The 13997-nt window shown below is 36.4% G+C and overlaps 1 protein-coding gene across 5 annotated transcripts in view; it reads right to left on the bottom strand.

The window, feature by feature from the left end:
• Positions 1 to 13997, bottom strand: part of WDR33 (WD repeat domain 33) — a 123800-nt gene that overhangs the window by 15971 nt on the left and 93832 nt on the right. For all 5 annotated transcript variants that reach the window (XM_077861233.1, XM_077861236.1, XM_077861232.1 and 2 more), the window contains 8 exons: positions 4910 to 5036; positions 3616 to 3770; positions 3443 to 3521; positions 2897 to 3007; positions 2262 to 2356; positions 1961 to 2047; positions 1593 to 1732; positions 848 to 1000 (listed from right to left, as the gene is read on the bottom strand). In XM_077861233.1, coding sequence (XP_077717359.1) covers positions 848 to 1000; positions 1593 to 1732; positions 1961 to 2047; positions 2262 to 2356; positions 2897 to 3007; positions 3443 to 3521; positions 3616 to 3770; positions 4910 to 5036 — 947 coding nt within the window. The remainder of the gene's footprint in view (positions 1 to 847; positions 1001 to 1592; positions 1733 to 1960; positions 2048 to 2261; positions 2357 to 2896; positions 3008 to 3442; positions 3522 to 3615; positions 3771 to 4909; positions 5037 to 13997) is intronic.

The raw sequence follows: 13997 nt of genomic DNA, 5'->3' as shown, positions 1-13997 counted from the left end.
ATAAATACACCAGAGCCCTTGAAGTTGACAATACTGCTATCACTGACTTTGTTGAGGGAGCCTCAATACGAATATAAGGCATCAACCTCTCAACACTCCAGTTAACTAGAATCCATGTAACATTCAGATATTCTAAGAGCACACAAGCTTCCAGACTCACTCTAGACTCCCTCTTTTTAAATACTGGGAAATAGCAGCCAGATTATTTATATTCATCTTATTATATTCAATAACTTACTTTATCATTCTTGGGAACTGTCAAAGGTTCAAAAAAAAAAAAAAAAGCAAACCACCTGTTCTAGAGCAGACAGAAAAAGAAAAATTATTTTATTTGTGGATAAGACTATGTTGGCTTTACCTTTTCTATTAAAAAATGTATATTTAGGGGTGCCAGAGTGGCTCAGCTGGTTAAATGTCAGACTTCTGATTTCGACTCAGATAATGATCTCAGGATTGTGGGATCAAGTCCCACAATGAGCTCTGCACTCAGCGCGGAGTCCACTCAAGATTTTCTATCTTCCTCTCCTTCTGCCTTTCCCCCTGTACACACTCACACTCTCTCTCTCAAATAAATAAATCTTCTTAAAAAATGTATATTTAACTTACGTCTACTCACTGCTTGACTGATCTGGTTTTAAAAGTCTAAGAAACAGAATTCTTTCACACCGGACACTACTATGTCATTGTATGTCAATTATACTTCAAAATTAGAAAAACAGAAAAAAAGAGTAGTGTTCATCAGACCCACCTGAGAATCCCTTCCCTTCTCCCTAAGAGCATATCAATAACAAAATGTTAACACTACTTTCTTAGATCATCTTAAACCCCCCTAAAGAGTGTTACACACCTCCAGAAGCTGTGGGTTAGTATATTGTAATGTGGCCATTTCTTGTTCAATTTCTGCTTGTGTTTTCTTCTTCTCTTCCAATTTAATGTCCTCTTTTCTGTCATTCAGTACCTCATTTGGGGCAGGAATTGGAACTTTATTTTGCATCCAAGCCTTGGGAAAGAAGAGAATATTAAAATATACCCTAAGTGTGTATATTTTAATGAGAGAACGAGAAAAATATTCTGTCATGTCGCTGACCATTCCAATCTGCCGAATACAAGTTGGCTCACCTGGTGTACTGCCTTTATTTCTAATGCTCCTTCTTAGCAACAAGAATGGAGTCAGGCAAGCATAATATCAGGTAGAAACTACTAACGTGATAAAAACTGTAAGCCCTTACGTGTTATTAAGAATGAAAAGCCTGCCCACCCCCTTCAAAAGGGCACATGCATTTAGTGTTGAGTGAACAAATAAAGCAGAAGACAGACAAACAAAGTAGAGGAGAGTCAACATACTCTCTCTGCTCCATGCTTCTCTCTTCTCCTTCCTTTGATAGCTTGGACAATAAGAAGTAGGTGAGAATAAAAGAGCTACAAGAGTCATGACAAACTCAGAACTAGATGCAGAGCAGCAGATGGGAACTTTGTCTTAGAGTACTCCAAAGAAGTCTGTAGTACAGAAATACCTTCCACACATGAACTGATGCAAAACTCACTGGGCAGAACCTCCCAGTGCATAGACTAGGCTGCTGCTACTCACTCACCTGCTGGAACTGAGCAGGAATAGGTTTGGCATAAGGAACTTTCTTCTGAGGAACTTTTTTCTGATCCTTTTGCATCACCTCTTCCATTCCCCAGTCTAAACCTGGAATTGTCATTTCAATTTCATTTGACTCATCTTTTCCTGTAACCACAAAAAGGATCAGTTAGCCAAGGAAATGAGAGCAAAGTGGCCATTTCATCAGTGAACACATTTTTGGAAGAATAGATTTTAAAGAATATGCAGTTTACATAAATCATTTTGGCATTTTCAAAATAATTTAGTATCATGAAGGTAAGAAATAAGTCTACAAAAATTTTATAAAAATAAAACATACTCAAAAAAATAAAAAAAAATAAAACATACTCTTACCCATCTGCTCTTGTTCCATAGCTAATTTTAGTTGTTCTGGTATTCCCATTCCTGGAATTACTGCCAGGCTATTAGGTTCAAGGTCATCTATAAAGAGGAATACATCTATTGTCAACAGAGATTTTATAAACATAGAGGCCCAATAAAATGAATACTTTATAAAAATGAAACCTACTATTGGTGATTTTATCAATCAGTAAACTATAAAAGTAAAGTTAGTTTTATATTATCTTTTCCACAACTAACAATTTAATAAGAGAGTATCAGATTTCAAAGAAGAATAAATGTGTAAGAGTCTCACCATATTCTACTCCATCTTCAGACATTCCAGGCAACAGATTGAGATTATATCGATCTCGCATTTTATCACCTGGTCGATTTCGGGTCCAGAATTTGCTATTGAAATAAAAGTGATTAGAGGGGTTAAGGGTAGAGGACAGTTTCAGTGTATTTCTGGGCACTTAAGAGTACCAAGCAATCCACTGGTAAACATAATAAAGTTTTACAATGCCTTTCTTCTAAAAATTTAAAATGTCAAAAGATTTATTTTTAAAGATTTATTTATTTATTCATGAGACACACAGAAAGGCAGAGATGCAGGCAGAGAGAGAAGAGGCTCCCTGCAGGGAGCCTCATGTGGGACTCGATCCCAGGACCTTGGGATCATGACCTGAGCCAAAGGCAGATGTTCAACTACTGAGCCACCCAAGTGCCCCTCAAAAGATTTTTTTTATAAGAATTTGAATAACAAAGTCTTACTCAATACTTATCTTCTTATTATTATTGCATACTTATTTACAAGCCACTACAAAAATGTTCCTAAGAAGTTGGACTACAAATTAATACATTTATCTATCAATAAAATAAATATAAATCTTCATTTTCTGCTGCTCCATGAACACAGTAATTCCTTATTATTTTTTATATAAAGCTTACCTAGTATGGTCATTTGAACCTGAGCAGAGTATATGTCCAAGAGGATGCCAAGCCAGACTCCAGATCATTCCTTCATGGGCCATCTCCATCCCACCCACTTCTTTCTCTACCCTGTAATATCACCACAGAAAGAAGTCTTTTCACAAAACTTATTAAAAAAAAAAGATATTTTCTTTTACTGTAACACAAAGCTACCGAAGCCTGTTTCTTTGAATCTGGTCAGTTCTACATGTTTCAGGTGTATTCATTTGTCATCAGCAACATATTCTTTTATTGGAGGAATATTTCAGAGGGAAAAATGCTTCAGAATGAATTCACCAATAAGAAACAAGGAAATGTGCTTTACTCTCCCTTAATGACTTCCACATCCAGAAATAGAGGTGCTAAATTTTCTATTCCAAGCTGGGTTTACAGAATTGAAAACTGCAGGAAGTCTCTGATATAGGACATTTGAATACTCAGGAAAAACACAAAATGTTATGTTTTACACTTTCGGGTACTCTCTCCATAAATTATATAACTTCTTTAAAAATAAGTATTACATACCCAACATGCCAGAATAGCAAAGAGCCATCGGACCCTCCACTGGCAAAAAGTCCTTCGTGAACAGGATGCCAGGCCACAGCTGTAAAACAAAAACGTGGGGAAAGGCAAAATTATTAGGATCTCAGCACACTACAAACAGTAGTCAGAATGAGAAGCATGCCCTAGCCACTGACCTGTGGCTTCTTTCTTATGACCTCGGAAGACTTGCAGCTCTTCTTTCAGGTTTCGGATATCGAAAAGTTTACAGAGGTGGTCACGTGATGCAGTGAGCAGCCAATTGCCATTGAGGTTTAATTTCACTTCCATCACAGTGTTTTTATGGGCATGACTAGAAACAGAGTACCAAGAAAATATTTGTCAGAATACAAAACAAGTATAAATTGATACAATGGCCATTTTTCTCCAAAAGCACGTGGGTCAGGACAGCAAGAGGTCTGGACATTTATTTCTGTCTCTGATTCGTTTCTTCCTATTGTACTTTTAAACTGTGGTCTTGTGATGCTACATGCTTTATTACTTCTTAATGTCCATTATCTAAGTGTAGTTTTCATTAACCAACTAAAATAGCAGAGCTTCAACTGTATAGAAAAGCTTATCCGTGAAGCAGGCACTTGAACACATAAATCAATATTTGATAAAGCTCATTAAATTTTCAAAGTTCAGTGACGCTCCTCTCATTAAGACAAAGTATTTAAAAAGGGCACAGGACAGTTTGAGGGTTAATTTGAACTAAAAACACAACAAGCCAAGGCCTGCAAAATGCACATCTCCAAGGAGCACTAGTCACAAGCTGTTCTATTTGGTTGTAGCCTCGGAGTTATGCAACAAGACAGCCTTGCTCCAACCAGCTTACTCTGGATTTGGCTCACTTTCCACTCAGAAGGACCAGGATACAGGGGTGTGGTCAAAAACATGTTAATAACATACTCAGTTAACTATGAATGTTGAAGGATAATAATAAAATAATATAAACTATAATAATATAAAATATAATAATATAAAATATAATAGAGATACTTTTAAAAAGATAAAACTTTATTATAAGTCTGCATCATAAGTAAGCACCTTAGATAAAAAATGAAAACAGATTCAAAACTGGAGAGAAAACTTCTCTACAAATAGATGTAGTGAGATGGAGAGCTGGGCTATATCTAGTAAGTAGCACATGCCTCAGCTCCACATAGTGACAAAATATAGCATGAGGAGAGACCACAACCTAGAACAGTGAGAACTACCTTCTCCTCATCTCCCTTCCTGCCCCCACCCCAAGGGATACACAAATTAAATTTAGATACATATGGCAGAACAAAAATCATATTTAATTAATAAGACCCTAGGTACAAGTTCATCTGCTGTCTAACCTAGTTTTTCATGAATACATGGGAGGAGAGAAGGCTCAAACTTATAGAATACAGGCAGCCTTGTTCCCTTTTGTTTAGGAACCAAGATGGGGTTCCTATTACTTACAGTGTTGCAAGACTCTGCCCAGTCTTGGGATCCCAGAACTTGATTGGCTGTTGACTATCTTTACTTCCTGAAACAACTAACCCTTTTGTTGGATGCCAGTCTACACATTTCACATCTGCACCATGCCCTGTTGGAAACAAGTCAAAATAAAACCTAGTCAAATATTTAAAGAAGTACTCCATTTTAATTTAAACCAGAGCAGACAAACTTACGAAATTTGAAAAGACTCTTGGATAGAGCAAGCTCTTTTGAGGCAAAGGTGCACAGGAAGCATTTCAGTTCTGCAACTAAGCTCATCTTCTTGCCTACTTCTGATAGGCCAGTCAAAGCTTTCTGGAAGCTGCACTATTCAAGCCCCATATTTAAAGCTTTTCATACCTTTTTTTTTTTTTTTTGGATGATCTTAATTACTGGGCACATCAGAAAGGACAAATATCCACCATTTGTTTTGATGTGAATGCAACTGGAGGGTATTATGCTAAGTGAAATAAGTCAGTCGGAGAAGGTCAATCATCATATGGTTTCACTCATATGGGGAATATAAGAAATAGGTGAAAGGCACTACAAGGAAAAGGAGGGGAACTGAGTGGGAAAAATTAGAGAGGGAGACACACCATGAGAGTTAGGAAACTCTGGGAAACAAAAAAAGGCTTTCGGAAGGGGAGGTGGGTAGGGGGTTGGGGTAACTGGGTGCTGGGCACTTGAGGAGGGCACTTGATGGGACGAGCACTGGGTGTTATACTATATGTTGGCAAATCGAACTTCAATAAAAACAAATGAAAAAAATTAGTGGGCACAATTCTTGTCATTCACGGTAGTTTCCCCACTTTGCAGTAGTCCTTATAGATCGAAAGTCCTAAATTCAGTTTCACGTGCCAGTGCTTTCTAGATGTAGTAGTAGGAAAAGTATTCATTCCATCTTTCGGACGGAATCCATTTACTGAAATGTAAAACAAGAAAACCAATCCCTGCTTCATTCACACACATGCCAGATGATATGATGGTAAGAGCTACTCTGTTGAGTGCTTACTATATGTTAGACCATGTACTGAACACTTACAAATATCACTTCTTTAAATCCTCACAAAAGCCTGAGGCATTATCATTATAGCCATGCTGTAAGTGAAAAAGAGAAACAGAAGGACTGCAAGGGTTAAATAAGATGTCCTAGTTTCCAAAGCTAGTCAACAAGAACAGGAGCTGGACTCTGAACCTGGTCTACAGGATTCCAGAAATAGTTCTCAAAATCACTGTGCTAGAGCATGAGGTCACTTCACAAAAGGAACACATTAACTGATACTAAAAATCACAAAAGTGAAAATCGGAACTTACGGAACTGAAAGAAGTAAGATTTTTGAAAAATCAGTGCCATCCAGAAAAGGCCTCAGGAACATTTTATATAGCAAATACACTACAAAGCATGTGAAGAGTGAGGTGAAAAGTATTTGAAACAGGTCCCTCTCTAACCAGGACCAAATCAATCTTCTATGAAGTCTGAGGTGGGAAGGAGGAAGGATATGGAAGAATAGCAAGAGAGGGAAGAAGGGAAGAAGGAAGGGATGATCCTAGAGGCAATGGAAAGTGAATTTGCACCAATTCAGAAGGGGAGTGATTTGCATCTCAAATAGGCATGGACTTATCTAAAGATAAGACCCCATGTTGGGAAGTATGTAGGGAGATACCAACTGCCTGGACAACAGGTTGGAGGTGTTCCAAAGCATGAAAAACATGCATATGCTACAACCCAAGAACCTCCTGCCTCAGAATTTTTTTTTTTTATTTTTATTTATTTGTGATAGTCAGAGAGAGAGAGAATGAGGCAGAGACACAGGCAGAGGGAGAAGCAGGCTCCATGCACCAGGAGCCCGACGTGGGATTCGATCCCGGGTCTCCAGGATCGCGCCCTGGGCCAAAGGCAGGCGCCAAACCGCTGCGCCACCCAGGGATCCCCCTGCCTCAGAATTTATCCTAATAATGGATGTCCAAAAAGATTTGTCTAAAGAATGTTTACTGATAGCTTATTTTTAAATGCCCTTGCAAAGGAAATATATTAAAAAATATATTTCAGTATGGCATATATGCTCAATGGAATATGATGCACCTGTTATAAATGATACTATTAATTATGTAATTTAAATGTTCATGATACAATCTAAAAAAAGAAAACCACCAGTGTGTGCAGCACTCTTGATTCTACAACACTGTAAAAGACAAGCAAATTAATACCATGAGTGTGTGTGTACACTTATCTAGAGAAAAATGCAAGAAGTCTAGACACCAAACTGTTAACAAAAACATTAAGCTAAGTAGAGGTAGTAGGGTGATTCTTCTTTCTGTGTTTTGTTTTTATTTTTTATTTTGATTGTTTTGTATTTATATTTTCTACAGTGAACATATATAATTTTGTAACTGGGATCTGAACACGAAAAGGGGAAAAGAGGTTTTGTTGCTTCTTTGATTTTATTAAGAAAAAGAATTGAGGATGAAAAATTGAATAGAAATACAATTCAGTCCCCCAGCCCCTTGCTTCGCTTAAGAAATTTTTTTCATTTTTTTTTTTTAATTTACTTAAAATCTAATACACCCAGTGTGGGGCTTGAGCTCACAACCCCAAGATCAAGAGTCATATCCTCTCCTGATGGAGTCAGCCAGGCACACTAAGAATTTTTAATGTCATTAACAATTTGATCCTAAAAAGGGAATTTAAAAGCATATGTGTGCATTTTAACCAAATTTGGAAAATATATGAGAAAACACTTAAAATGTGATGTACTGTGCAAAAACATTTCATACTCCTTAACATCCACCTCTACCCTCATCTCTTCTGGGATACTTTCGTTACATAACGTATGTTTAATCTAAACAGATATATACAAAAAAAAAAAAATCAATTCCGCAAAAAAGGAACAACAAAATATATTTTAGCTGCTTTGATTTTCTTTTCTGACATTTTTTAAAATTTGAAGGTACCTGGGTGGCATAGTCATTAAGCATCCACTCTTGGTTTCAGGTCATGTCATGATCTTAGGGCCGTGAGATTGAGCCCTATGTCAGTCCCATGCTCAGCACAGAGTTTGCTTAAATTTCTCTATTCTTCTCCCTCTGCCCCTCCCCCTCACTTTCTAATAAATATTTTTATTTATTTATTTATTTTATTTATTCATGAGAGACAAAGAGAGAAAGGCAGAGACACAGGCAGAGGGAGAAGCAGGCTCCCCAGGGGGAGCCCGGTGCAGGACTCGATCCCAGGACCCCAGGATCACAACCTGAGCCAAAGGCAGACATTCAACCACTGAGCCACCCAGATGCCCCATAAAATCTTTAAAAATAAAATAGAATCTATTTAAGCAGAATCCAAACAAGTGAGGAATTTACCCAAATCCATACATATCACTAATATAAACCCAACTGATTGGTTCTGATTCTTGGGTATTATTTTATTGGTTACTGTCCTTAGTAACAAAAATACTACTACTAAAAAGCACTCATACATCATATATGTATAGTGCTATCCTAAGTAAAGCATGTATACTAATACTCTACATATGAAAAATACAAGGCACAGATAGGTTAAACAACTTGCCCATGATCACACAGCTGGTACGCAGCTGAGCAGACATCTTGAATGCAGGGGGCTGGTCTCCAAGCCCTAACTCTTAATGCCTATTCTATCCTGCCTCATTAGATGTAGAAAGGTTAGTCTAAGAGTTACAGGAGGAAAAGAATCACTGAAAGATAGCAGACAGGGAACAGATGGGACGGCAACTATTCATGTCTTTACATTATTTTATTTTTGAACCATAGGCATGTGTCATCTACTTTTTAAAAATTAAATACAAATAAAAGACTTATCTAAGAAAATATATACAAGAATAAGTGCACCACCCTAACATTGATGGCTTAAAAAGACACACACATACACAAAGCACACACATATATTTGCTCAAAAATCCATAAAATGTAACTGAAAAAAAAAAAAAAACAACATGAGAATCTGACTAAACTACCCCCAAGAGAGGGAATTGGGTAAGGAGACTTCACTGTATATTGTTTGGTAATTTTTAAATACTAAAACATGAATGAATGATCTTCTTTCATTCATGGGGGAAAAAATTCAACTAAAAAATTTTAATTTAATTTACTAAATAGGAGTTGACTAAAAACCTCTAAAAAGTGGATATGAGGGGATCCCTGGGTGGCGCAGCGGTTTAGCGCCTGCCTTTGGCCCAGGGCGCGATCCTGGAGACCCGGGATCGAATCCCACATCAGGCTCCTGGTGCGTGGAGCCTGCTTCTCCCTCTGCCTGTGTCTCTGCCTCTCTCTCTCTCTGTGTGTGCCTATCATAAATAAATAAAAATTTAAAAAAATAAAATGTTAAAAAAAAGTGGATATGAAATTATTACAAGTAGCACGTATCATTTTTGTAATTTTTTCAAATTAAAAGGAGGAAAAATAAATAGCTTAACCTGGCGTAGAAGCACACTTGCAACTGCTTCCTTCTTTGGTAAAAAAAAATGTTACTGAATTCTCAATGAAGTGACAAAAACTATTTCAAATGATAAAATTGTACCCTCTCATGTCAATGTTGACACAGCTAGATCCAGAACAATGATACTAATAAAAATTTAACCTAAGAAAATAACCTAAAGAATATTAACTTTTATATTTTAAAGATGGCATTTGAAACTTTGTTCAAAATAGTGAAAAAGTGTCAACAAATTTTAGAAGTGTGATAATTAAATGAACTGTGTCATGGCCCCCAAAGAAAGGACATACAACTATTAAAATGAGGACTCTAACGAAAATGCTCACAAAATAAAATGAATTTTAAAACAGCAAACAAGGGGCACCCAGCTGGCTCAGTCATTGAGATATGCAACTCTCCATCTCGGGGTTCTGAGTTCAAGCCCCATACTGGATGTAGAGATAACTCAAAAATAAAATCTTAAAAATAAATAAATTAGTAATAAAAACAGCAAACAAAATGCACACATAAACTGTGCATATGCCATGGAGGTGATTATAAGAATGTTCATGTATACATACAAAAATGTAGATGGTAATAGGCAGCAAATAAAAAGTCTACTGAAATGGCAGAAATCAAGGTGAAGTTTTCACATTTTCTTTGTTATATCATAGTTATAATCATAAATAACACAGGTTACATGTGTGTATGTGTGAATGTGTATAAACTTTCTAATGTTTTAAAAATGAGAAAAAAAAAAGCCCACTAGTGAATGCAAGTTATTTTGCTAGGTGATATTTTCTTCATCAAAGTAGCAAAAATTAAATTTGGTGACACGCAGTGATAATAAAAGAGGTACAGGCACTGTCATCCATAATGGGTTGGAAAGCAAATTGGTACAATTTCTTCAAAATGTTATAGCCCTTAATTCAACTAGGAATTTACCCTACGTCTGTAGCTGTAAAAGCACACCAAATTTTACAAAGATATTTATTGTACCTTGTTTGAATTGCAAGACTGACAACACCTAAAAACCAATGATAGTGTATTTAGGAAAATTAAGGTAAATCCATAATGAATATAATACAGCTGAGGAAGAGGGAACTTTTGGGGGGTGATGGAAATATTCTATATCTTCATATGGTGGTGGTTACAAAAATGAAGCAGAGAAATGGGTTTTGAAGGGACTGAAATGTTATATATCTTCATTATAGTATATGTATTTGTCAAAATTCATAGAACCGTATACCTAAAAGGGTGAATATTACCATATATAACTTATACCTCAATAGCCTTTTAAAAAAATACAAGCAGAAAAGCTAAGTGTAACTTATTTCAATTTGTAAAAAAGAAAAGTTAAGATGGTGATCATTTTTTAGGGAGAAGAAATGCTATGAGAATAAGAAGGCATTTATTTACTCATGATGTCTGAAGTTGTCAACATGTTCTTTTATTACTTTATCTAATGGCAACTGCCTTTGGTGTCTCTCCACTCAAACCTCAATGACGGATACATACTAGTGCCTTTGCCAGTATAGAACCAGTGCTCATGGTCCTGGAAGATGGGACTTCAAAGTCTCAGTGAATGTACTTCTTCAGACGGCTCTCAGACTCAGGATGTCTGAATTAAGTTTCAAAGATATTATGGGTTTTGTGAGCTGAGTGCCATATACAAAAACTTAATTTTATATAAATTACTCTCTCACAGAAAAATGATGGGAATCTGAAACACATAATTTATCAATTTAACCATTAAACCAAAAGAATGTCTCTATACTAATTTTTATCATTTCAAAGGTCCAGAATATCAGGATAGAATCATTTGAAAGTCTTTGTGATTCCCAAATGTGGACATTTCAAGAGTGTAGTTAGTGTTTGCAATACTGAAGCAATTAACACAAACTTAATGGAAGAGTCATTCAAGTGAATTTATGGCCCAGTATTTTAGTACTAAAAACATCTTGCCAATGGAAGACCAAGTGTAAAGTGGCCCTTAATTAAATGTTTCAGAATAAGGCCTGTAAGACAGTATGAAGATAAAATTCTCAACATCAAACCCACCCCAGATACTACAAAGCCTAACTCAGGACAAGGTACAGCCTTGCAGGGAGTGACGGGAGTCTACAGGTAGACTGTGGTAAACACATACAGTCTTTGGTAGGATTACCGCTTTAAAAAGCCAGTGATACAGGTGTATGGTTACCAAGTAAAGACTCCGGGATCCCTGGGAAAGGTCATAGTCCCTATCCATACTTGATGGCAATTAGAAAGGGAGGATACGCTGGAAGAAAGATTTCAGTGTTGAAAGATGGAGGTGCAATTGCCAAATTCTAAAGTTAAGAGATTCCAAGTACAAATCATTACATAAAGATCAAGACTGTCATAACTGATCTATGTGTTGAATTCCCTTTAAATATTTGAAAATACTTAAGGATTTAACCTGCACTGTCCAATACAGTAACTAATCAGCCACATGTGGCTACTTATATTTGTCTTAATCAAAGTTAAAATTTAGGTTCCTCAGTCACACTAGTGATGATTCAAGTGCTCAATGGCCACATGTGACTAATGGCTAGTATGCTGGATAACACAGATCTAGAGTAATTCCATCATCACAAAAAAGGCCTACTGAACAACACTGATTTAAATTACAGTCATTTTAAAGAAAGTTTCTACTTAAGTTCCCATGTTATTTTTATTCAGTTACATAATAAATAACCAAAAAAAAGGTATCTTCAATTGCTACAAGAGCTAGGCAAGACCTGCAAAGGTATCCAGCCCTGAAGCTATCACATGAAACTGAGGCCTAAAAGGGCTAGGCCAGTGCCAGAGGTAGCCCAAATTTTCTTCCCATTGCTATCTTCCTTTCAGCTACTAAATTCAACATCCAAATGAAGTGGCAAAATACAGTTGACCCTTCAACAGGGGTTTGAACTGTGCAGGACTATTTAAATGCAAATATTTTTCAATACACAGTATTATAAGTGTATTTTCTATTCCTTATGATTTTCTTTTTAACATTTTTTCTCTGCTTTATTGTTAAGAATATAGCATATAATACATACAGCATACGGTAATATGTGGTAATCAACTATGTTATCAGAAAGGCTTTCTGGGCAACAGTAGGTTATCAGTAAAGATTTTAGGGAGTCAAAAGTTATACGTAGATCTTAGACTGCAGTGAAGGATCAACACCTCTAACCAGCTCCCTCAGTGTTGTATAAGGGTCAACTGTAGTTCCTTTCATTTCACTTCTCAATCAAATGTAACTGAGCAGGTTGTAGTAGACAAACTTCTGTATACCTTTCCATGTCTCAGAACTACATAAGAAAAGAATTTAGGGGTAAAATTTAAAAATAAGTAAGAATTATTTATTTTACCTTTCTGAGAAGTAATCAGATTGACTCTGAAGACCAGAGTCTTATTAAGAATAAAGGAATGTGGGGGAAAAAAAGAGAGGAATGTGGCAACCATGACCTAACTCCACCCAAAGATATTATAAATTAACCATACTGGGTTACTTTTTAAGCCTTGGAGGGAGTGAATTTTGCATCATTTCTTAGCTAGCTAACACTCTCTTTGGTCCTAGCTAAATGAATGGTCACAGAATTAGCATATTTTGGGAGACTGGTAGCACTACTTTGTAGACTGTGTCAGACACACCAAAGTTGTTTAATTTACTAGTTATTCTGTATGTTGGTAAATTGAACACCAATAAAAAATAAATGTATTAAAAAAAAGAATAATTGCAAAATATAACCATTAGGATTTATAACAAATGGGAAGAAAACAATTTTACTTATTCCACTTGATCATTCTTTCACAGTCATTTATGTGCTCTTTCACTGGCTCATTAATTCAAAATAAGTGTACGTTAACAGCAACACTTATTGGACTTTTTTTTTTTAAGATTTTATTTATTTATTCATGAGAGACAGAGAGACAGAGAGAGAGAGAGAGAGAGAGAGAGAGAGGCAGAGACACAGGCAGAAGGAGAAGCAGGCTCCATGCAGGGAGCCCGATGCGGGACTCGATCCCGGGTCTCCAAGGTCAGGCCCTGGGCCGAAGGTGGCGCTAAACTGCTGAGCCACCCGGGCTGCCTGCACATATTGAACTATTATGGAGGTCAATCTCTAAAATATGTGATCACCAAACAAAATGAGGACTGAACACTGGGGAATCATACGGTCCAGATACAATAACTTTCAGGAAAATTAGAATAAAAATGTTTTCATAACAAAGACTAAATTAAGCTAACAAAACAACACAGGTTCTTTAGAGACTTTTCTCCACAAATGAAAACAGAAAAATCTCCTTTAAAAAATGTTACATAACTATGGCTAAAATAGCAAGATGCAGAATGCAAAACAATTTCTCCTAACTAATGAAAAGCTGCTGAGGGTGTGTGTGTGTTTTAAGGGAGATCCTAGAAATAAAATGCAGAGACTCCTTAATAAACCCTAAAATTCTAATAGCAGGGCAGATGGTTTAGTCTTTGATATTTTGTAAACAGTTCCAGGTGTATTTTTATACAAAGTGAAAGGCTTCCCTATTTATCATCTCCTATCTCAGAACCATAAGCTGTAGGGTAGTGACAGCTAGAAGCCAGTAAAGGAATGAGGT

Source organism: Canis aureus, chromosome 20 (assembly GCF_053574225.1).
Source record: "Canis aureus isolate CA01 chromosome 20, VMU_Caureus_v.1.0, whole genome shotgun sequence".
Lineage (NCBI taxonomy): Eukaryota > Metazoa > Chordata > Mammalia > Carnivora > Canidae > Canis > Canis aureus.
Note: the sequence above shows the minus strand (reverse complement) of the source record. Positions and strands in the feature narration are given on the sequence as shown.